The 23,507-nt window shown below is 36.7% G+C and overlaps 1 protein-coding gene across 1 annotated transcript in view; it reads left to right on the top strand.

The window, feature by feature from the left end:
• Positions 1–23,507, top strand: part of INTS7 (integrator complex subunit 7) — a 95,503-nt gene that overhangs the window by 28,461 nt on the left and 43,535 nt on the right. The window contains exons 6-8 of the mRNA XM_003814185.6: positions 46–245; positions 735–857; positions 19,484–19,601. Coding sequence (XP_003814233.1) covers positions 46–245; positions 735–857; positions 19,484–19,601 — 441 coding nt within the window. The remainder of the gene's footprint in view (positions 1–45; positions 246–734; positions 858–19,483; positions 19,602–23,507) is intronic.

Raw genomic sequence — 23,507 nt, forward strand, 5'->3', positions numbered from 1 at the left:
AAGGATGATGATCACAAATACCTTGAGAATTCTTTTTGTGTCTAGGTTTAGCAACACCAGTAGACTTGAAGCTAAAATTGATACCCATTCTACAGCACATGCACCATGATGCAATCTTGGCTTCCAGTGCTCGTCAGCTTTTACAACAGCTGGTCACATCCTATCCGTCCACCAAAATGGTGATTGTGTCTTTGCACACTTTCACTCTGCTTGCAGCTTCATCTTTGGTTGATACACCTAAGCAGGTAATTTCAATTTTCTTTAAACTGCCTATCTTTGGTAAACTTACATATTAAATATATGATTAGAAATAAGAAAGTGGCCCACGAGTCTTGAGGACATTAAGGTTCTTTCTCTAATAAAGGTCAGATTAATTTGCTTTTGCTTGCTTTTTTATTCTCTCTGTTCACAGTACTGATTGTTGGGAGCCCTTGAGGAAAATGAGATGTTATGGGGTACATGGCTGGGTGTGAAGTTGGCCATATAAAAAAAAAAAAAAAGAAAGGATTGAGTATCTGTTAAATGCCAGGGCCTGTGCTAAAACTTTAAAGTTAAATGGTAGTATTTTACAAACATGGAGAAAGAGGCCCAAATGTGGGCACATAGCTAATGAGTGACAGGGCTCTGATTTGAAGTGAGTCCTGTCCCTTTATAAGTTTCACTAAACTACACTGCATTTCTCATGATCATTTCAGTTACAGTATTGTTTATGGAGTGACTTATTTCCTTTATAGATTCAGCTTCTGTTGCAGTATTTGAAGAATGATCCCAGGAAGGCAGTAAAGAGACTTGCTATTCAAGATCTGAAATTACTTGCTAATAAAACACCACATACTTGGAGTAGGGAGAATATTCAGGTATGTAGAACTTGTAACATTTTATATAGAAAAAATAATATAACATTATAATATAGTAAAATGTTTTGCATTTTTATATTGTCTTTGTCATCTTCTAAGTGGTTGAATATGAAAAACTTCTAAAAGCATTGTTGATGTTTGTGGCAGTTATTTTATAATTGGCACAATAAATACATAAAACTTCTATACTTCAATGTTTGTTTTAGTCAGTGAAACTTGCCACTCAGTTGCTTGTTCATTTTCCCATAGTGGCACTAAGGCTAATTGAGAAGCCCAATTACATTGGTTTGGTTTTTTTATTCTTGTATTTTTCAGTCAATTTGGGGAGAAAAATTTAGGGGCTGAATGTTATCTGTAATGGAGGTAGGGCTGGATGGGCAACTTGGGAAATATATTTCTCTCTTCCTGGAGAGCTGAAGACATTCTTAAGTCTTCTTTTGTAAACAGAAGAGCAGATCTCACTCTTTAGACTTTTAATGTGACATCTTTGACACCATCTGTTACCATCTGTTAGGTTAAATTAATATTTTATGTTTATTTTTTTCTCAAAATAGAACCCTGTTTGTTTACCCATTACTGATAGAAATAACACCATTTTGCAAATAATGCTATTTAAAATAGAACGGTAGTTTTTATCTCTTAGCTTCATGATGACTCCAGTGGATTAAAAATCTTTGAATTTCAGATTATTAAAACTAAACTGCTGTGTTTGTTTTTCTGTTTGTTTGTTTGCTGTTTTCTAAACATCTTTTAATTTACTATATTATGATTTGATAGTCACAGATATCCCAAGATAAGGGCAGTTGTTAAATCTGCATTTAATAGATAAGCAGTTAGGGTTCAGAGAGACTTAATATGCTTAAGAGAGCATCTTAAGAGAAGTAAATTAAGAATTTAATTAAGAGAGCTTCCGTCCTCTGATCCCTAGTCTTACTGCTTTTTCTACTAAATAATGCTATCTTTCCAAGAAGAGAATGTGCCCAGCCACTTTAGTCATTTTAGAGAATTTGTGCAAAGAACCAAAACCCAGTTATTTAGAAAGATGAGTGAGAAGCACAGTATTATTCCTTCTCATTTTTTTCTTATTGTGAGATAGATCATACATACAGAAAAGTATGTAAAATATATAAATAGTTTAAATACCTTTAAGTGAGAAAAGTATGTAAAATGTATAAATATTTTAAATACTTTTAAGCGAAAACCCATGCAACTACCATCCAGCTAGAAATAGAACATTACAGGATCACAGAACCCTGCCTCCTTCCCTTGCGTGGTCCTTCCTGGTTGAAACTTTACACCTTCCAAAAGCAAACCACTATTTTGAATTTCATGATAATAATTTCTTTGCTCTTCTTTTACCTTCTTCACATGTCTTCCTAAAGAATACTGTTTAGCTTTGTTTTTGTTTCTTTTGCTCAGCATTACACTGGTGAGACTCATCCATGTCTTTCCCCTTTAATTGTAATGTACTATCCCATTGTATGAATGTATCACAGTTTATTTGCTCTCGATGGGTTATTTACGCATGGACCTATTGCAAACAGTGCAGAACATTCTTCTGTTTGTCTCCCAGTGCACACATGCAAATTTCTTTAGAGTGTATACCTGGGAATGAAATTTCTGACTTATAGAAAATGCGTATCTTCAGTTTTAACAGATGATGTCAAACTATTTTCCAAAGTCAATGAACCAGTTTACATTCCTGCTGTGTATGAGGGCGTCCATTAATCACATCCGTACCAACACATAGAATTATCACACTTACGTTTTTTACCAGTTTAGAAGTTGTACTTTTTATGTGTAGCTCCTTGATTATTAAAGAAATTGAACACCTTTTTAATATGTTTATTGACCATTTGGATTTTCTCTTATGACATGGCTATTCAGGTCTCTTGCCTATTTTTCTGTTGATTCGTAGTTATTTTTTATATATTTGGAATACTCATACTTTGTTGGTCCTTGACAATTCTATATAAATTTCAGAATCAGCTTGTCAAATTTAACAGTTTGATTGGGATTACACTGAATATAAAGATTAGTTTGTAAGAAATTGGTAACTTTATAATATTGTCTTCCAGTGCATGAACATGTTGTATCTTTCCACTTATTTTAGGTGCCTTAAATGTGTCTCTTGCCCTAGTCTATTTCGTCTGATATTAATATCACTACTTTAGTTTTCTTTTACATATGTTGACATGATAGGTTGTTTACCATCTTTTTAGTTTCAATCTTTATATATCTTTATGTTTCACATGTTTCTTATAAACAGCATTTAATTGGAGGTTTTTTGGGTTTTTTTGAGACAGAATTTTGCTCTGTCACCCATGCTGGAGTGCAGTGGTGCAGTCTTGGCTTACTGCAACCTCTGCCTCCAGGGTTCAAGCCATCCTCCCACCTCAGCTTCCCAAGCAGCTGGGACTACAGGTGTGTGCCACCACACCCAGCTAATTTTTGTATTTTTAGTAGAGAATCATCATCATGTTGCCCAGGCTGGTCCTGAACTCTTGACCTCAAGCAATCCACCCGCCTCAGCCTCCGAAAGTGCTGAGATTACAGGTGTGAGCCACCATGCCTGGACTAATTGGATTATTTTTAATCCAGCCTGGCAGTCTTTGTCATTTTCAGATGGAGCATTTGATTCATCTGATTTACTGTGATTTGTCACACATTTGAGTTTAAATCTACCATTTTATTTTGTGTTTTCTGTCTCCCCTGTTCCTTTTCACTCTTTGGAGGAGAGGGGGGTTTCTTTCTGTATTGATTATTTTTGATATCTTACCATTCCATTTGACTTGACTAGTCTGGAAGTATACAGTGTTGTTAAATATTCTTTTAGTTGTTATCCTAGAAATGAAAATATAACTCATAGTCATTTATATCAGTCGAAAGTTAATTCTGCTAAAAGTCCTTTGAACACATTTGAATGCCATTTTCATCACTCTACACTTTTATGTATTATTGTCTTGTATAATTAAAATACAAGTTAAATAAAATATAATTAAACTATTTTTTCTGATACAGTTTTGTTATTGTTTAGGGAATTCATTGTTCATTTGCACCTTCCACTGTCTTTGCTCTTCTTGCATCTCAGCTATTTCCTAGTTACTTTTCCTTCTGCCTTCGGAAGGTGCTTGAGTGAGAGTCTGTGGTGGTAAACCCTCTCAATATTTGCTTGCCTGAAAGTGCTTTCATTTTGTCCTCAATCTTGAAAGATGCTTTCTTGGGATAGAATTCCCAGGGCATTGAGGATACCATTCTGCTGTCTACTGGTTTTCTTTATTGCCACTGAAAAATAGTAAAACTCTTTGGAGGGTTTTTTTTTTTTTTTTTTTTTGCTTTAAAATTGTTCTCTTTGACTTGATTTTCTGTAGTTTCACTATGAAATGTCTAGTTGCGAATTTCTTTTTAACTGTCTAGACTATGTTTGATTTCTTGAATCAGAAGATTGATGTCTTTCAGCAATTCTGGGAAATTGTTACTTGTAATTTCTTCAGATATTGCCACTGTCTCTTTTTCTCACCTTTTCTTCTGGACCTCCTATTAAATGTATGATAACCCTTCTCCCGTTAATCCCTCATGTTCCTTATCTTGTTTTCTATTTTCTATCTCTTTGTGCTAAGTTCTCAGTAATTTCTTCTTATATATGTTTTAGTTCAATAATTATTTTTTCAGTTTATCTAAAGTCTGCAGATTTGTCTCTGCTCTCTATTTCTATACCCTTTTTCCTTGTATACCTGATTGTTTTTCACTTTGAACTAGTCATTATTCTTGGAGAAGTATGTGTGGGAATTCTTTGAGGCTCAGACCAAAAAGTACATTCCTGTAGAGATTTGCATTTGCTTCCACTAGGCAGAGATGTCAGACAGTGATAAATGCTGCCAAGAAAACTTAAGTCAGGAAGAAGATTAGTGAATATGGAAGGTGGAGGTTGCAGTTTTAAGTAGGCTGGTTAGGGAAACCCTCACTGCGAAGTTGACATTTGTGCAAAGACCTAAAGAAGGGAATGTCAATTTTGTGGGCCCCTGAAGGAAGGGTATTATCAGTAGGAGAAAAGCCAAAAGGCCCTGAAATGAGAACATTCATGAGTGTGAGGTCAGTGTGACTGTTAATAGAGGAGATTAGTAGGAGGTGATGTTAGGTGATGGTACGGAAGAATAGGCATTTAGGGCCTTTGAGTCCTTCTTAAGGACTTTAGCTTTTTACTCTACATGAGATAGATTGCCTCTGGAAGATTCTGAGCAGAGGACATTATCTGACTTAAGTTCTAAAAGATTATCTCTGGCTTAGCTATATTGAGACTAGGTTGTAGGGGCCCAAAGGCAGAAGCCGGGAGAACATTTAAGAGGCAGTTACAAATAATCGAATTAGAAAATATGTGGTTACCTGAACCAAGGTAGTTGGGGTGGTAGTGAGAAGTGGTAATAGTTTGGATATATTTTAAAGGCTAGAGCTGATGTATTTCCTGGCATAGTGTAGAGAAAGAAAGGTGGCTCTAAGCTTTTTACCATCAACAAATGCAATTGTGATTTACTTGGAATGGGCAAGACTCTGGGAGACTCATTTCTTGAAGATCAAGAGTTTATTTCTGAGTATATAAACTGTAAAATGTCAGACATCCAGGTGGAGATGTCAAGGACATATGCCTGGAGTTTAGTGGACAGATCCAGCTGAGGTTATAAATATGAGAGTTGTCAGTTTATAGATGGTATTTGAAGCCATGAGACTGGATGACTCAACTAGGGAGACAATATGGCTAGAGAAGATTTAGGGAATGATGAACTGAGAAACAACCAGCAAAGGGGCCTGAAAAGGAGTGGCCAGTGATGCGTAAGTCAGAATAGTATTTTATAGGGAGAAGACCTTGATCTACCATGAAAGCTACTGCAGCCATATTCGCCAAGATAAGGACTGATAGTTCACCTTTGCGTTTGGCAATATGAAGTCATTGATAACCTTAAGAGAGCAATTTTGCTGCAACGTTGTGGGTAAAAGACTGACTAGAGTGGATTCTGCAGGAAAACAGGAGGGAGATTTAAGGCAGTGAATGTACATTGGTCCCTCAGTATCCGCTGGAGATTGGTTCCAGGACCGACCCTTCTCTAGATTACTTATAATACCTAATACAATGTAATCTTAAGTAAATAGTTGTATTATGTTGTTTTTTTATTTGTATTATTCTTTTTTATTATTATTTCGAATACTTTTGATCTGGATTTGGTTGAATCAGTGGATGCGGAACCCATGAATATTGAGTGCCTACTGTAGAAAACGTTTTAAGAGGAATTCTGGGCCGGGCGTGGTGGCTCATGCCTGTAATCCCAGCACTTTGGGAAGCCGAGGTGGGTAGAGTTCAAGACCAGGCTGACAAACATGGAGAAACCTTGTCTCCACTAAAAATACAAAATTAGCTGGGCGTGATGGCGCATGCCTGTAATCCCAGCTACTTTGGGAGGCTGAGGCAGGAGAATCGCTTGAATCCGGGAAGCGGAGGTTGCGGTGAGCCTAGATCGCGCCATTGCACTCCAGCCTGGCAACAAGAGCAAAACTCTGTCTCAAAAAAAAAAAAAAAAAAAAAGGAATTCTGCCCTCAAGGGAGCAGAGAAATGATATGGTATTGCTAAAGGGTATGCTGTTTGTTTGTTTTTATCCTGGGAGGAGTAAACTTGTTTTTTATTGATGGAAATGACCTGGTAGAGGGGAAGAATTGCAACAGCAATGGCCTTGAGTGGGTGAGACTGGAAGGGATCCAGTGTAGAAGTAGATAGGCTTTCTCTAGTTCACATAGAATAGGAAGGAAGACCTTAAGAAGCCTAATGTAGGTGAATGAGTAGGTATTGTGGTAAAAAGTTATAGAAAATCTCTTGTGATGGATTTTTTTGGGTTTTGTTTTGTTAGGTAATTAGGAAACATGGTCATTAGGTATGGTTAAAAATGGAGGAGGCAAAGAGAAAGGTTTTAAGGAAACACAGAAATTCAGATAAACTAGGGAAATACAGGATTGCCATGTAAGATATTTGAGTAAAGCAATATATAATGTGGTGTTTGGCACATACAAATAAATGCTTTTTTAAGGGTAGCTGTAAGTTATATGAAAGGTAAGTTTATTCTTTAGTTTTTCCTTTTTGAATACTTTGACAGATTGTAGGGTTGGGGTTGTGCTGTCTTAAAATGAACTGGGAAGTTTCTCTTTCTATACTCTGGAGTGGTTAAGAAGTATAACAGAATTTTCTGTTTCTGAAGATACAACTTTAAAAGTACCATAAATTTATCTGAATCTAGAACTTTTTCCAGCGATAGTTGTTTTGAGAACATTTCCAATCACTACATGTTATTGTCCTGTCAGTTTTTTACCTCTTCTGCAATCAGTTTTGGTCATTTGTTTCCCATTTAATTTACTTCTCAAATTCATTAGTATCAGCATAAAGAGTCTTTATAACTTCTAATATCTTTGATTTAAAAATTTTTTTTATCTTGTACATTTGTGTTTATATCCCTTTTTCCTTTTTCTTCTTTCTTTCTTTCTTTTTTTTTCTTTGAGACAGTCTCACTGTGTTGCCCAGGCTGGAGTGCAGTGGCACAATCTCGGCTCACTGCAACCTCTGCCTCCAGGGTTCAAGCGATTCTCCTGCCTCAGCCTCTCAAGTATCTGGGATTATAGGCATGAGCCACCCTGCTTAGCTAATTTTTGTATTTTTAGTAGAGACAGGGTTTCACCCTGTTGGCCAGGCTGGTTTTGAACTCCAGACCTCAGGTGATCCACCTGCCTTGGCCTCCCTAAAGTGCTAGAATTACAGGCATGAGCCACCACGCCTGGCCTGTATATCCCCTTTTTCTTGATTAGACTTGCCGGAAGCTTTGCTATCTTATCTTTTTCAAGTCCTTGGTACATTCATTTTTATTTTTCCCGTTTAATAATGAAAGCAGTTAAGACCATTAATTTGCTTCTTGGTACAGATTGACCGCATTTCGTAAATTATGTCTTGTATTGTTCTCATTGCTATTGGTTTGAAATGCATTTTTTAAAAAGCCAGATTTATTGTGGTATAATTTATTTACAGAAACTTTTCTAGGTATGCATTTGGATGAGTTTTTACAAATGTACAAAACCACCACCACAATTGAGATACAGAACATTTTCATTACCCCCAGAAGTTTCTGCAGGCCCCTCTGTAGTCAGTCCTTTCCCCAACCCCTGACAACTACCAGTCTGATTTCTGTTGCTGTGATTTTGCCTTTCCAGGATATAAATAGAATCATATGGTATGTGGCCTTTTGGATATGGCTTCTTTCACTTACCATAATACTTTTAATATTTATCCATGTTGTTGCCTGTAGCAATAGTTCATTCCTTTTTATTGCTGAGCAGTATTCAGATATATGGGCCTACAACAATTTGTTTGTCTGTTCACAAGTTGACGGACATTTGGATTGTTTCTGGGTTTTTGGCCATTATGAATAAAGCTGCAATCATACACGGTTTTGTGTGATATCTCTTGGTTAAATACCTAGAAATGGAATTGCTGGGTTGTGTGGTAAACACTTATTCTGTTTAACTTTGTAAGAAACTGCCAAACCGTTTTCCAAAATTGCGATACCATTTTACTTACCCACCAGCCATATATAAGAGTTATAGTTCTGTATCCTTGCCAGCACTTTGTGTTGTATGGTTTTGTAATAGTGTGTAGTGGTATCTCATCATGGTTTTATTTTGCGCTTTCCTAATGGCTAATGATGTTGAGCATCTTACAGGCTTATTTGTCATCTGTATCTTCAGTGAAGTGCCTATTCTAATATTTTATTCTTTTTTTATTAGTTTTTTTGTCTTTTTGTTATTATTATTTATATATCCTTGATATTAATCCTTTATCAGATGTATGTTTTACAAATATTTCCTCTCAATATGTATCTTTAGTATCTGTCTTTTAAAAAGAAGTTTTAAGTTTTGATAAAATCTATCTAGTTTATTAATGTTTTTTTCTTTTATAGGTTGTATTTTATCTAAGAAGTCTGCCTAATCCAAAATCACAAAAGTTTTCTCCTAAAAGTTTTATAGTTTAAGTTTTATATATAGCCCTGTGTGATCCATTTTGAGTTGACTTTTGTGTATGGTACAAGGTAGGCATCAAGGTGCTTTGGATAGCCAGTTGTGGCACCATTTTGTGGGGAAAACTTTTCTTTCCCCATTGAATTACTTTAGCATCTTTGTTGAAAATCAGTTGACCATATCTGTATGGATTTATTTCCAAATTCTTTTCTGTTCTATTGGTCTGTGCAAATAATACACTGTCTTGATTACCATCGTTTTATGGCAACTCTTGGAATCAGATAGTGTGAGTCCCCTACCTTTGTATTTCTTTTTCGAAATTGTTATGCTGGGTGGGATGTGGTGGCTCATGCCTATAATCCCAGCACTTTTAAGAGGCCAAGGTGAGAGGATCACTTGAGGTGAGGAGCTTAGGAGTAGCCTTGGCAACATAGTGAGACCCTGTCTCTACAAAAAAAATAATTTTAAAAATCAGCTAGGCGTAGTGGTATACACTTACAGTCCTAGCTACTTGGGAGACTGAGCTGGCGGGATCACTTGAGGCCAAGAGTTCAAATTTGGCTGTTCTAGGTCTACTGCCTTTCCGTGTAAAATTTAGAATCAGTTTGTAAATTTCTATGAAAAAAAGGCTGCTGGGATTTTTGTTCGTCTTTACATCTAAAGATCAATTTGGGACGAATTGACATCTTAATAGTATTGTGGTTTTTTTTTTTGAGTTGGAGTTTTGCTCTGTCACCAGGGCTGGAGTGCAGTGGTGTGATCTCAGCTTACTGCAGCCTCCACCTCCCAGGTTCAGGCGATTCTCCTGCCTCAGCCTCCCAAGTAGCTGGGGTTACAGGTGCGCACCATCACCCCCAGCTAACTTTTGTATTTTTAGTAGAGACGGGGGTTTCACCATGTTGGCCACGCTGGTCTCAGACTCCTGATCTCAAGTGATCTGCCCGTCTCAGCCTCCGAAAGTGCTGGGATTATAGGCGAGAGCCACTGTGCCTGGCCAATAGTATTGTGGTTTTTTGATCCATGAACATGGTACATCTCTCCCTTTTTTTTTTTTTTTTTTTCTGTTTGGAGATAGGTTTCACTCTGTTGCCCAGGCTGGAGTGCAATGGTGTGCAATCATGATTCACTGCAGCCTCAGGTGATCTCCCATCTCAGCCTCCTGAGTAGATGGGACTACAGGTACACGCCACCATGCCTGTCTAATTTTTGTATTGGTGGTATTTTGCCACATTGCCCAGGCTGGTCTCAAGCTCCGGGTCTCAAATGATTTGCCCATGTCAGCCTCTCAAAGTGCTAGGATTCCAGGCATGAGCCACTGCACCTGGCCTATCTCTCTTTTTTTTTTTTTTTTTTTTTCCAGCTCTTCTTCAGTTTCTCATCAGTGGTATTTTTGTTTTGTTTTGTTTTTTCCATAGGTTTTTGGGGAGCAGGTGGTGTTTGGTTACATGAGTAAGTTCTTTGGTGGTGATTTGTGAGATTTTGGTATACCCATGACCCAAGCACTATACACTGTACCCAATTTGTAGTCTTTTATCCCGCATCTTATCAGTGGTTTTTATTTTTATTTATTTATTTTTTGAGACAGGGTCTCACTCCAGTGCCCAGGCTGGAGTGCAGTGGTGCGATCACGGCTCTTTGCAGTCTTGACCCCCGCCAGGCTTAAGCGATCCTCACACTTCAACCTACCAAGGAGCTGAAACCACAGGTGCACACCAACACCCAGCCAATTTTTGTATTTTTTTGTAGAGATGAGATCTCGCTATTTTGTCCAGGCTGGTCTCAAACTCCTGGGCTCAAGCAGTCTGCCTGCCTCGACCTCCCAAAGTGCTGGGGTTATAGGCGTGTACCACTGCGCCAGGCCACATGGGTGGTTTTTAGTTCAGCATAGAAATCTTGCACATATTTTGTTAGATACATTCCTAAATATTTCATGGTCTTAATGCTACTGTAAGTGATTTTTTTAAATATCCATGAGAGCAATTTTTATTTCTTCTTTGACCATGGCATTAGTTTAATGTTTTCTGCTTTTGAAGTGATTAGTTTTCCATATTTGTTGGTGGAATTTTTGTTGTTGCTTTTTGTCATTCTTAAAGTTTATTTGTGGCCCATTGTAGGATCACTTTTTGTAAACAGTTCAGGGGTTTGAAAAGAAGACATTTTTTTTTTGTTTTGCTTTGTTTTTGAGATGGAGTTTTCCTCTGTTGCCCAGGCTGGAGTGCAGTGGTGCTATCTCAGTTCACCTCAGCCTCCACCTCCTGGGTTCAAGCGATTCTCCTGTCTCAGCCTCCTGAGTAGCTGGGATTACAGGTGCCCACGACCATGCCTGGCTAATTTTTATATTTTTAGTAGAGATGGGGTTTCGCCAGGTTCACCAGGCTGGTCTTGAACTCCCAATCTCAAGTGATCCACCCACCTTGGCCTTCCAAAGTGCTGGGATTACAGGGGTGAGCCACCGCACCTGGCCAGAAGACATATTTTCTATAAGCTCTGTTGACTCTTATTTTATTGGTGATATTACTTAGGTATACTATATCTTAAATTAGTTTTTTTCTCTTTTCAGTGTGTGAAATTTTGATAGTCTTTAGTTTCTCACTCCAGTTTATATTTTTCTTAGTTCATTTGGGCTGCTGTAGCAATACCATAACCTGTGTTGTTTACAAGTAACACAAATTTATTTCGGACTTTTCTGGAAGCTGGGAAGTCTAAAATCATGACTCCAGCAGATTCAGTGTCTGATGAGGGCCCACTTTCTGTCTTCTTGCTTTGGCCCTCACATGGTGGAAGGGGTGACCACACTCCCTTGTGCTTCCTCTGTAAGGTTACTTATCCCATTCATGAGGGCTCCTTCCCTATGGCCTAATCACCTCTCAAAGTCCCCACCTCCTAATTCCATCAACTTGGCGGTTAGGATTTCAGCATAGGAATTTTCGGGGAGACACAAATATTCAGACCACAGCAATATCTAACCATTTCAATTAAAAAATATTAGGGCTGTCTTATTCCATAGAGAGTTTTATCTGCATAAAAGAATCTTCTGTTCTATTTGCAGCCTTGGCCTCATTCATTTTGTTAATATTGCCACTTGCTTGTTTTTCTTTGCATGTATCTTTTGTCTTTGCCAGTTTTATTATCCGTTTAACCTTTCTCTGTCATCTAGGTATGATCCTTATAGTTAGATTTACCTCTTTTGTTGCTGAAGTTATTGCTGTCAGGTAAAATAAAGAAAGAAGAAACAATTTACCTCTTTTGACTTAATTTGAGTCTTTAAAAATATGTACCATAAGTTGTTTACATTTATTGGTATAACAAGTTTTTTTGCTTATTTCTTCCATCATTATTTTATGCTGTCTGTAATGCTTTCTGTTTCCTTTGTCCCATTGCTTTTCTTTGCTATTTTGATCAAGTTTTCTTTGTTCTTGTCTTCCTCTAGTGAGTTGAAATATTTTAATGTGCTAATTAGGCATAATTATTAACATTAAGAATGAAAATTATGATGGCTGAAATGTTGCAAATTTTAAGAGGCCTAATTCTCTTTTCTGCTGCCATTCATCTTCCCCTCACCCCATATCATGTTAAAGTAATCTGGAATCTAATTGCCAGTTATCTTTTTTTTTTTAATACTATGAAGTTTCTTTTTTGTAATAATTTTTAAAAATAATATTTGCATTGAGCTTTACAACCACATTAACAATTAGTTACATGCAATTGTTTTGTTGATTTCACAGCTTACTATTATTTCTTCATTATACCATATCTTGAATTTTTATTCTGATTTATGTTTCTTATGGATTTTTATGTTTGTTTTGTTTTTTTTTATTGAACATACTTTTTTTTTAATGTTTGTTTCTTCATGAAGAATTTTTTTCCTCTGGGCACAGTGGCTCACGCCTGTAATCCCAGTACTTGGGGAGGCGGAGGCGGGCGGATCACTTGAGGTCAGGAGTTTGAGACCAGCCTGGCCAACATAGTGAAACCTCATCTCTACTAAACAAAAAAAACTACAAAAATTAACTGGGTGTGGTGGTATGCACCTGTAATCCCAGCTACTCAGGAGGCCGAGGCAGGAGAATTGCTGGAACCAGGGACGCAGAGGTTGCAGTGAGCTGAGATCACGCCATTGCACTCCAGCCTGGGTGACAAAAGCAACACTCCATCTCAAAAAAAAAAAAAAAAAAAAAAAAAGAGAATGTTTTTTCCGTTGCGGCTGAATCCTGAGCATGTTGATTTTAATTAAACAGATGTTGTCAATTAATCATTTTTTATAGCCTAGATATGTTTTTGAAAATACTGAAATACAGCAGGGGAAAACAATTCTAACAATTTAACCTTTTCTGAAGTAATAAGGTGTTGATTTTGAATTTGAATTTTACTCACAATTACCAAGAGTGATTGTATAACAGGTTTTTTACTTATTTCTTCCATCATTATTTTACAATTACCAAGAGTAATTGTAGGGCTTCCCTTCTTCCTTCTCTCCTTTTGTCTTTCCTTCTTTTGTTACTTTCTGCCTTTCTCTCAGCCAGTCTTATCATTGCTGGTTGTTTTTGAGTTTTAGTATTTCAGGTTCACATTGTGTCCATTTCCATTGCTACTTTTTCTGGTTTGTTGGTTAGTATTATAATTTTCAGATGGAATCAGATATTTCAGGTTTAAATGAATAGCTTTCATTCTGTATACCTTTAAAAACCTGAAAGAAGGAAGGGCCTAAATCAAGGTCCAAGTATATTATTATTATTACGGTAGTCAAAAACAATAGTTTCATAGGAAAAACATTTTTTAGTGTGTTTATATTTTTCTTTAGATTTTTTTGATGCCATGCTGGGATAAATAACCATCTTAGCTTGTGTTAATCTCTATTAATAGTTTACAATATCTGATGCTGTAGTCTTTTTTTTTTTTTTTTTTTTTGAGTTTTAGTCTCACCCTGTCGCCCAGGCTGGAGTGCAGTGATGCCGTCTCAGCTCACTGCAACCTCTGCCTCCTGGGTTCAAGCGATTCTCCTGCCTCAGCCTCCCAAGTAGCTGGGATTACAGGCACCTGCCACCACGCCCAGCTAATTTTTGTATTTTTAGTAGAGACAGAGTTTCATCATGTTGGCCAAGCTGGTCTCAAACTCCTGACCTCAGGTGATCCACCCGCCTTGGCCTCCCAAAGTGCTGGGATTACAGGCGTGAGCTGCCGCACCTGGCCTGTAGTCTTACTGGAAGAGAATATTTGATTTATGCAACCTCTCTGTTACAGAGCAAAGTATTATTTGTTCCAGATAGTCTCAAAGATGTAAATTTTATTTTTAGCATTATCTCTTCTGAGAGCTTCTAATTTGTACCTTACCTGTGACTAGGAGGAGTGACAAGTTCAGCCTGAGAATTAGTTCTTGTAATAATCTTTTTCTTTGCAGTTAGTACAATGGAGACAGAAAGTTTTGAGGTATTCTGTCTCTGACAGAATACTTTCAAACATAACATTTTTCTTTACTTTAAAGATTATAAACTCCTTTTTACTATACTTTTCTGGAACATATCCCTGGTGACCAGTCCTATTCCAGGGTGTAGGAGAAGCCCCTATTTAGGGATTGACCCAGAAAACAATAATTCAGGCCAGAGCCTCTAGTTGAGTAGTGAGTTAAGCCAGTAGAGAAGGAAATGTAGACCAAATAGTTAGTGAAGAAGGCAGTGGTAATGAATGAGACAGAGGACTCCATTTGAAAAGACAGTTTTTCCTTTTTGTTATGAAAAATGGTCCTGGTAACAATTTTGTAATAGGTAATGTCCACGAACCAGATTTTATATTGAAATGTGATTGACGTACCGTTTCTGGGGAACTTCATGATTTGCTCTGTTAAGCTTACTGATTTGGACTAATGAACGTTTAAATCAGTGTTTTTTTATTTTATTATTATTATTTTTAAGACAGAGTCTTACCCTGTTGCCCAAGCTGGAGTGCTGTACCACAATTGTAGCTCATTGCAACCTCAAATTCCGGGGCTCAAGTGATTCTCCCACCTCAGCCTCCCAAGTAGCTAGGACTACAGATGCGCCCCACCACACCTAGATAATTTTAAAAAAATTTTTAGTAGAGATGGGACCTTGCTGTGTGCCCAGGCTTAAACGAATATTTATTTACTGAGACTGCTTTAGGTTCCCAATAATGTGCTAGATGACAGAAACAGAATATAACATTGTAAATAATTTTATCACAAGATTTTCTAATATTCAGTGTTTTAAACGGTAAAATTCTTCTTATTTAAAATTATTAATATTATCATTTTATATAAAATGTCTCACCTAGTTTATTATCACAGAAGGCTAAATATCTATTATACATAGAGCAATCTGAGACATAATATGGAATACATATAAATATAGAACATAGTTCCTAACTTCTGGGGCTGTTTGGTTTAGGATATTAGTCCTAATCACAAGCTAATTAACAGTACAAGGCAGGCCAATTTAGGTAACAAAAAGTGAACAACGGAAATGGCCTAAGTGCTTGAATAAATAAATATAAATTATAGTATTAAATAATAATCACTTTTTAAAGATGCATTCTTTTGAACTTCAAAAACAGCATCTATATCTGCTTTTATTTCCTCATCCCCTGCTCTTTCTTTCATACACTTGCATTTTGATCTGTTTTCCTGTCACTTTGCTTAGGCACTTTACATTTGGCACTGTCAACCTGCCCCTTCTCTTGGCCTCTTTGGCACTTAACTGTCCTCACTCATTCATAACACTACCTAACCTGCACCTTCTCTGTATTCTTCACTGCCCTTTTTCTTCCAAGTTGAGTCCATGGCTCTCTGCTTTCTACCATTTATTCTGTCATTCTTATGGCCTTTCTTAATGCCAGTTTGCAGGGCCTCCAACAATCTAGTCCTTTTACCTGAGCTTCTACATTGCTCTCTAACATAGTAGCCTGTATGGGTCACAAAGTGCTTTGACTTTTAGTGGCTTTGTAATCTTACAGACAGTAGATGTTACCTCGCTTACATTTGATTTTTAATTTTAATTCAGTTTTTTAAATGCCAACACATTCATGTGGTCAAAATTCCAAAACTACAAAAGGATGTATAATGACTGTTTCCTGCCTACTGTTCTCTCATCTATGTAGCTCCTTTGCCCAGAGGCAACCAATATCTATTTTTTTGTATATTTTTCTAGAGGTGTTTTTTATGAAAATCAACAGTTCTTTACAAATATTTACCCCATTTTACAGACAAAGAAGTTGAGACTCAAATATTTCAGTAATTGGCTCAGATCACAGAGTTGGTAGGTGGCAGAGCCAGAATTCTGATGTGAGTCTTCCAGTTAAAAATTTGCTGTATCTTAGGTTCCAAATGCCTGGTGGATATTTCTTCTTGGACTTCATATCTCATCCTATTTTCTGTCCTTTTTCTAAAATTGGTTTATCCCCCATAAATTTCAGTCTTTTAAATGGAATCTGGTTACTAGATTTGAAAGTTTGTAATACTTACTGAATCCTTCTTATTCATTTCTTGATATGTAATCTCTTTTAAAATGTCTGTCATACTCATTCACTAGTCTCCATTCCTGCCACCAAGTTCTAGTTCAGGCCATCATGACCACCTGCCTGGATTACTGCCAGAGGCTATAGGTTGGCATCCTTAACTCTCAGTTCTCTTTGTTAACTTTATTTTGTTTACCATTTGCCAGAATTTTCCTGCCTAACACTTTAGATGCCATTATTCTCTCCTCTGGCTTCTTTTTTTCTTTTTCATCAGGTTTTAATTACTCTGCCTAACTTTTAAGGCCCTATATCATCTGGCCTAATCCCCCCCATCTTACTTAGCCTCTATCCTTTTGAACATATCTCCTCTTAGGCCAAAATTAAACACCCCATATTCTGGCCTAATTGCCAGAGTATGTGTATGCATTACCTAGACTGTCTTCCCTTCAGTTACCAGAAACATACTGCATCTTTCAGGTCTATTTCCATTCCTTTCATGATAATTTTTGCTGCTGCTGCTGTTTTTCTTGTTAACTAGGTTTTTCTTTCAGTCAAAAAAGTATTCATGTATATGACAAAAAATTTCTAGAGCTCAAAAGTATACCATGAGTGAAATATAAGTCATCTCTTCTCATAGGTCTCCTCTGCAGAAGTGATCACTGTTAATAGTTTCTTACGTATCCTTCCTAAACTTTTTCATCAATATGGAAATGTGTATGCCCCATCTTTTTTTCTTTACAAGTGAAGATACACTATGTGCATGTTCTAAACCTTTTACCTCTTAATATGGGGGAACATCTTATATTAGCAGCTAGATCTACTGCATTTTTTTTTTTTATCAGCTGTGTGCTACTTCCTTTATATACCCAGTTCCCCACTGATGGACATTAGGGTTGTTTCTGATACTTTCACGGTTACTGTTGACATTTCTACATTGAATGGTTTGTAAAAAAATCAACCTTTGTGAGCATAAATTTTCAGAAAAGAAATTTCTAGGTCTAATGATGGATATTTAAAAATTTTTGAGAGTTAATACCAATGACTCACCAAAGAGATTTACACCATTTTACTCTTCTGACAACAATGAGAACACCTATTTCCCCATATTCTTCAGTGTTATGTATTATCAAACTTTAACCTTGGTCAATCTGATAGGTAAAAAGTGACACATTTTAATTTAAAATGTTCAAAGTATGAATGAGGTTAGACTATTTAAAAGACATTTGTTTACATTCTTTCTGTGAAATACCAAATTTTTATTGAGTTTTTGCCTATTAGTAAGAACTTTTTTTTGTTTGTTTTTGAAACGGAGTCTTGCTCTGTCGCCCTGGCTGGAATACAGTGGCGCGATCTTGGCTCACTGCAACCTCTGTCTCCTGGGTTCAAGCGATTCTCCTGCCTCAGCCTCCTGAGTAGCTGGTACTACAGGTGTGCACCACCACACTCGGCTGATTTTTGTGTTTTTAGTAGAGACAGGGTTTCACCATGCTGGCCAGGCTGGTCTCGAACTCCTGACCTCAGGCGATCCTCCTGCCTCGGCCTCCCAAAGTGTTGGGATTACAGACGTGAGCCACTGTGCCCAGCCAGAACTTTTTATATATTAAGGTTCTTGGTCCTTAATTGATGTTATATGATGTGAATATTTTTTTCTAGGTTTGCCAATTATCTTTTTACTTTGTATTGTTCCATGTTACCTCATAGTATTTTTTACAGTTTTGGTTTTTTATTTGCCATAAAAAAAAAAAAACAGGGATATAGTTTTATTTTACCAAATGACTGGTTAATTGTCTTTGTAGTTTTGATTAACTGGTATCTTTAATTTAAAATGCCATTATCATATATTAAATTCTAGTATATATTTGAATCTATTCCTTGCCAGTTTTTCTGGTTGTTTTCTGATTTTTATTTTTCCACATGATCTTTAAAATCAGATAATCTAAATCATCCTGCAGTTTTGTTGACATTTTTATTGATGGTCATATTAAATTTATTTTAACCCTTTTTGAAATGTTATTTTTAACTTTTTTCCTTGGACTTTAAGTTTTGCTTATTTTCTGAACCTTTATCTTTGTGGGAGAATGGAAATTAATTTAACAAAACAGTTATTTGACTTGTTATATTACATGCAGTTATATGATACAGAATCATGTGATAAAGGATAAGGCAAGAGTCACTGTACTGTGATTATGTATTCATAGTTCACTGCATTGAAAGAAAAACTAGCATCTTATTTTTGGTAATACTTCAAACTACCTGGTCAAGAGTAGAGTAAATGCCAGAAATGGGAGGAAGATAGCTCTGTTCACTTAGAAACTAGATAGAATTCCATATTCGCCGTTGTTTTTAAAAATTACACATATATGAAATAATATTCATATCTCTCTTAAGCAAAATATGGTGGGGGTTTCAGAATAGTTTTACAGAAAAATCGAGAGGATAGTACACAGGGTTCCCACATTCCCCCACCATTTCCCCTATTATTGACATGTTACAATAGTATAGTACTTTGGTTATAAATGAACCAATATTGATACATTGTTATTATTAACCAAAGTTCATTCTTTATTCATAATTCTTTAGTTTTTACCTAGTGTCGTTTTTATGTATCAACATAGTTTACATTTAGTTATCCTGCCTCCTGAGGCTCCCCTAAAGAGTTTGGAAGTTTGACCTAGTGCTTTTTTTTTTTTTTTTTTTGAGACAGGGTCTTGCTCTGTCCCCCAGGCTGGAGTGCAGTGGCGTGAACATGGTTTACAGCAGTCTCGACCTCCTGGGCTTGAGCGATCCTTCTGCCTCAGCCTCCCAAGTAGCTGGGACCACAGGCACGTACCACCATACCCAGCTAATTTTTCGAATTTTTGTAGAGACAAGGCCTCACTCTGAGCCCAGGCTGGTCTCAAACTCCTGAGCTAGAGTGATCCTCCCACCTCAGCCTCCCAAACTGGTGGGATTACCAGAATGAGCCACTGCACCTGGCCTCGATTTAAGTTTTTTAACATGAAAAAAAGTCCTTAATATATAATTTTTCTAAAAGCCAGAAAATGTAAGTGGAGTAGACAGTTTAGAAGTATATTGATGTTTTAACTTCTATATTCATTTCTCTTCTGCATTCCAGGCACTTTGTGAGTGTGCCCTCCAGACTCCTTATGACAGCTTAAAACTAGGGATGTTGTCTGTCCTTTCCACACTATCAGGGACCATCGCCATCAAACATTACTTCAGTATAGTTCCAGGTAAGGAAAAGACGGGAGATACCATATAAATAATGTGCTAACTCCTTTATCCATATTTATGTTTCAGGTTGTTTCTTCTATAAAACTTTAACATCAGGGAAAAGTTTCAAAAATCTCATACTCCATTACATGCTAGTGATTTATTTGAACATGATTTCTTAACTAATGCCTATGATAACAACATCTCGCATCCTTGATCTTAAGTCAATAATATATTTTTCTAGGTTTGTCCTTTTTTTTTGAATTATATGTGGGTGAAAATATTTTTGAGGATGCTTAAAATAGTTGGTTTGCTTTTGTATATCTCTGACTCAAAGTGCCCTTTGAATTTAAGTACATTTCAAAGGTCAAGTAGTAGTGAGTTTTAAAAGCAAATGTCATATGCTTCCTTTTAGGTGCATATTATTTCTCTGGAAAACAATTAAAATAAAACTTGACTCCAGCCCAATAACACTTTCCTAGTTACCTATTCAAGATGATTAACTCTAAAATGCTTTCATTAATGCCCGGTAAGAAGCTTGCTTACCTAACAGACTTAAAGCTAAACTTTTTTGTCATTTTGGGTTTTTTGTTGTTGTTGTTGTTGTTGTTGTTTTGTTTTAAGACAGAGTGTCACTCTGTTGCCCAGGCTGGAGTGCAGTGGGGGGATCTTGGCTTACTACAACCCCCACCTCCTAGTTTCAAGAAATTCTCTTGCCTCAGCCTCCCGAGTTGCTGGGACTACAGGCGCCCGCCACCATGGCTGGCTAATTTTTGTATTTTTAGTAGAGATGGAGTTTTACCATTCAGCCCAAGCTGGTCTGAAACTCCTGGCCTCAAGTGATCCACCCACCTTGCCCTTTCAAAGTGCTGGGGTTACAGGCATGAGCCACTGTGCCCGAGCTGGTTGTTTTGTTTTAATGCAAGTTTTGCGGAACCTCTATTGCTTCCTTTTGTAGTCAGTTAGTTTGAATTAAAGAACTGTAATGTACATTTGTTTGTCCCTTTTATGGCCGCATAGTATATGATACTTTCTAGGTGTAGGGAATTCCCTGCCACGTAAGTCTTAATAGGAAGCTAAAAAGACCTGATACTCTGTTGTCACACCTCCCTTCCAGCTAGTGTGCTTACATGTGGCTTGGACTCAACTAATCATTTCCATGCCACAGACTGAATTGGGAGCCAGTAACAACAAGGAAGTAGGGATATGAGAGAATGGGGATATGGTGATGTAGCAATGACAGAGCAACATTTGTTTCCAGAATATACTCTAGCAGTGGGTGTTTGCTATGTCTGGTACCCTGTGACAGAAGTTAAGCTGTGACATGAAATAATCAGTAACAATGGCTGCTGTGTCCTCACTGGACTAATTCCATGCATGGTCTTTTGGGCTGTGGTCTTGGTTGCTCCCTGGCGTTTTTCTTATTTATTTTCTGACCTTGTTTTCCTATTAGTTTTGCAGGCTTTCCAGTGATTCTCTGAAGTACATTATCAGTTATCTATTGCTACATAACAAAATCACCCCAAACCGAGTAGCTTAAAACCATGACCTTTTTATTTGCTCTAATTCTGTCAATCAACCATTTTGACTGTACTCAGGTGGGCAGTCCTATTGGCCTCACTTGGGGTCACTTGTGTGATTATGGTCATGTATGACCAGGATTGGATGGTCTAAGATGGCCTCATTCACATGCTAGAAATTGAAAGGCTTTCTGCTGAGGCACCGTTTTTATCCATGTGACTCTTGGTGCGCTAACTTGGGTTTGTTTTCAGGACGTTGGTTGGAGCCAAAAGAAAGCAAGCCACCAACACAAAAGCACTTGTCAACCTTTTGCTTGCAGCCTGTTTTCCAATGCTTTATTGGCCAAAGCAAGTCACATGGAATTGGAAGATCACATGGTAAAGGAGCATGTCCACAAGGGATGTGAGAAATTATCACAGCCTTCTTTATAAACAACGTACCATATACCCAGGGTGCTTTCAATTTATTCTTTTTCTGCATAAATCACCCAGTGTGTTTCTTAGCTTGTAGTTAACATCCTTCACCGACATTGCACTTTGAAAGAGCTGTGATAGACAAAGTCTTAATCATATAATAGATGAGAGCTTTCCCATACAAGTAGCCTTTCAAGTGAGGCATATGCAAAGGAGTTTATAAGTATTGAAACTGAGACTCACAAAGGTTTGACGGTATGTCCAAAGTTCACATACTTGTGAAGTGTCTGAGCCTAGGCCTGAACTCAGCGGTCTGACTCAGAATTCTCTTTTTTGTACCAAACTGACTTACATGCACAGTAACTTTATTTTTCTTTATTTTTTAATTCCAAAGACATGTATTAGCATTATATTGGGTTATAATACTTAAACACTTTTCAAGCTAGGTATTTGTCCTTTTATTGAAGTTTGTTAATTTTGGCTTATATATGGAATTAAGCAAAGGCTTAAATAAATAGACTAGATAATATTTATAAAAAATAAAATCAAGGATTTTCCAAAGTTACATTATTTCCATAAATAATGGCAAATCTTTATTTCCGTTGATTATGTTTTTTCAATGTAGCCAAAAGTAGTTTAAAAAGCAAACTTAAATTTAGTATGTCTAAATCATCACTAACAAATGGCTCAGATATATAAGATGTTCAATATCAGACATATTTAAGAAAAAGGCACCTTAAAACAACACTTGAAATAATTTTAATCCATCAGATTGGCAAGGATTTAGAAGTCTGATAAACATAGTGTGTTGACAAGGGTGTGGGTAAGCAGTCATTGCTGCTGTGAATATAAATTATTAAACTTGTACATAGATGATTTGGAAATACTCATTAAATTACAGATAACCCAGACTTTCCACTTCTAGGAATTTATCTTATTTACATAGTCACACATTGAGAAATGGCATATATACAAGATTATTCTGAGCACCATTTTATATAATAGCAAAATATTATTTCTTAGTAGAGGATGTAATAGCATTAAAAGATCATCAATAGAGGACTCAAAGAAATTATGACACATCACTGCAATAAAAATCAATGCAGTTCACTAAAAAGAAAATATGGCATGGAGCAGTCTCCATGATACAATATTTAAAGAGAAATAAAACAAGATGGAAAACAGTATGTGAAAAGGAAAAAGAAAGAAAGGAATAAATGTGCTTGTAAATGTATAGACTCTGGAATGATACACAAGAAGCTGATAACATCGGGTGGGGGAGGAAAACTTTTCTCTCACTAGCCTTTTACCATTTTCTACTCTTTGTTGTACCTTGTAAGCCTTGTGAGTTTATCTTAGAAAATCATTACTAAATAAATAAAAATTAAATTAAAAATAATCTTATTCCTAGAAAACATAGGAAAAGGCTCAGAAATATTAGATTTTAAAAGCAGGATATTGGCCAGTATCTACATATCCTGATTATGTGTGAGTTTTTAAATTGTACTGTTGTACATAGGGGGAAAAAGATTTAAAAGAAATATTTCAGAAAATTAACAGTAAGATCATGCTGGTTTGTGAAATTTGGTATGATTTTTGTATTGTTCTTTGGATTTTTCTGGGTTTTTTTTCTGACTTTTCTATGGTGAGTGTTGGTAGGAATAAAACAAAGAAAAAACAAGTTATAAAACATGTTTGTAAATTTATAGATGACTCCGCATTGTCCATATCACATGGACAAAAAGAATAGAGGAAATACAATTTCCACAGTTTTGAAAAAATAAAGATATAGTTTCATCTTTCTAATGTTTTGCCTAACTTAAAAACACTGAAGGGGCCAGGCATGGTGGCTTACACTTTGGGAGGCTAAGATGGGAGGATCTTTTGAAGCCAAGAGTTTGAGACCAGCCTGAGCAACAAAGCAAGACCCCATCTCTACAAAAAAAATAACAAAATTAGCCAGGTATGGTGGCATGCACCTGTATTCTCAGC

This window comes from Pan paniscus, chromosome 1 (genome assembly GCF_029289425.2).
Source record: "Pan paniscus chromosome 1, NHGRI_mPanPan1-v2.0_pri, whole genome shotgun sequence".
Taxonomy (NCBI): Eukaryota; Metazoa; Chordata; class Mammalia; order Primates; family Hominidae; genus Pan; species Pan paniscus.